Consider the following 1,996-nt stretch of genomic DNA (forward strand, 5'->3'; position numbering starts at 1 on the left):
GAAGGTTGTGCTTTAAGACCGATAACATAGAAAAGCACTTAGTTGTAGCTATAAATGAGAAAATATTACATAGTAACAATGCCTAAGTTAACTGTTATTACTATTTTTTTAAATAATTATTACTAGTATTTCATCGTAGAATTTTATGTGTTATATAATAGAATGCGCTAATATAAATTGTTTATTATACGCAGTAAATATATTTCTTTAATTTACATTTATGTGTAGGCAGGCTGCCTATATCACAATATGCCTGCCTTTTTTTTTAAATCCTTGCCTATATAGGCGCCTTTTTCTTCAAATTGTCTTGCCTTTAAATCCGAGCTTTACCTATTACTTATTTAACGGCTGTTTTCATTATTGACAGTTTTGACACACCTATGCTTCCCTTTGATTGGCTGGACATAAAATAATATAGGTCCTTATTCTGCTTTATATATACCCCTTTAGGCGGCATTCCCTAAGCGTTATTCTTATGCCTTAAGCCTTATCCTTACTCTCTTGTATAAATCCACCATAAATATAGTACCGGACAAAACTGGTTTGGGGAACTCCGAAGTTTATTTCGTACAGGTCGATATATTCGTGTTGGTGTCTGATTCGGATATGCTATCATGCTTCTAGAATTGGAGCAATTGATAGAATGGACGAGGCAGGAATGTATTTACCTTGTAGCAGAAACCGGTACGCCAGAATTCATCGAACGCTTGTCTAATGTCTATAAATCCTGCGGCGCAGTAACGTTTGTGTTCGAGGTGCCAGTTGATTTGCTTTACTATCCTATGAATTTGCTCGGAAGTCTTGTGCCTGTTTCGAAGGCGAAACAGATGGCGAGGTACAAGTTTTGGCCTCTCCAAGTAGGATCAGCTAAATGCGTTTGAGGTTTAGCTTTTCAAATAGTTTTGAAAATTTTGTAAGAAGGCTTATTGGCCGGTATGATGTCAGCTCGTTTGGGTTTTAATCTCGTTTGGGTATCATGATTATTTGAGTTTTGAATTGTATGAACTTTTTAGTTTCTTTTCAATCCTAGTTCAGACCCCAAAGAGTTTAATAGAGAAAATTTGAAAAAATGTGGGTAGGTAAACGACTGAAGATTGCGCATTTGGATGTTGCCCCACACCCAGCACCATAATAGAAAATAGAAAGCAAATTTCCACTTGCCTTACAATAACACTTTTAATGGGTTTGGTAGTGACGAAAATAAAACTTTCATGATAAATTCTTCTCACACTTTATTAGAGCATCAAAGTAGCTGAAAACGTAATTTTTGAGGATTGAGAAGGTAAGCAGCGACCAAAAGCCTCGAGCAAAAGAGGTTCCGCTGCCACCGTTTCATGGTAGTCCTTAAGTGAGACTTTTCCATCCTTATCCAGGTCCATTTTCCTCATCACTATGTCCACCAGGTCTTTGACGCTTTCCTCTGGATCCTCTTCTTGTGGGAATTTGATCAAACAGTTTCTAAGACGAGTTAAAGAGGACATATTTAAATCGTGTCAGCAGGAAAAATAGTTAACTATAAAAATCGAGTAAGTCTGCCTTTTTATTAATGCCGACATATTCAACTGCATGAGTATCTATAATGTTGAAAATTTTGATCAGAATGGGCATATTAATACCTAATGCATCCGGACACCTTTTCTCAAACTGTTCAATTTTATTCAATACCTTCTGGCATAAAGATACTCAAAAAAATATTTTTTGCATATACATGGTGATTCAAAATTGGCGTCATTTCTTTTAAGGATTGATAGGTGCTCACTTGGACAGTACGAGAAAAATATTGAAACATTTTATTTCGAAAATTTCCAGAAGATATTAACAGTTGAAGATAAAAGCTGGCCCACACGGTGTACAGGAAACCGTCACATACCGACCGGTACTTGCACAGAAAAGAAATTGCAGCACTCAATCCAGATTGGAAGCGCGTTTTGCGCCAAACAGCATGTGCGCCGAAGCATTGGAACCCCCACCCATCCCCCACGCATGAGCACACACG

The 1,996-nt window shown here is 37.3% G+C and overlaps 1 protein-coding gene across 1 annotated transcript in view; it reads right to left on the minus strand.

Annotated features, from left to right (window-relative positions):
* Positions 1 to 1,219: 1,219 nt before the first annotated feature.
* The window catches only part of LOC109546323 (calaxin), a 14,016-nt gene continuing 13,239 nt past the window's right edge, over positions 1,220 to 1,996 (minus strand). The window contains exon 5 of the mRNA XM_019917241.2: positions 1,220 to 1,458. Within this exon, the coding sequence (XP_019772800.1) occupies positions 1,236 to 1,458 (223 nt within the window). The 3' untranslated portion in view covers positions 1,220 to 1,235. The remainder of the gene's footprint in view (positions 1,459 to 1,996) is intronic.

This window comes from Dendroctonus ponderosae, unplaced genomic scaffold (assembly GCF_020466585.1).
Source record: "Dendroctonus ponderosae isolate FM_Combo_2020 unplaced genomic scaffold, Dpon_F_20191213v2 Dpon_F_20191213_4, whole genome shotgun sequence".
Taxonomy (NCBI): Eukaryota; Metazoa; Arthropoda; class Insecta; order Coleoptera; family Curculionidae; genus Dendroctonus; species Dendroctonus ponderosae.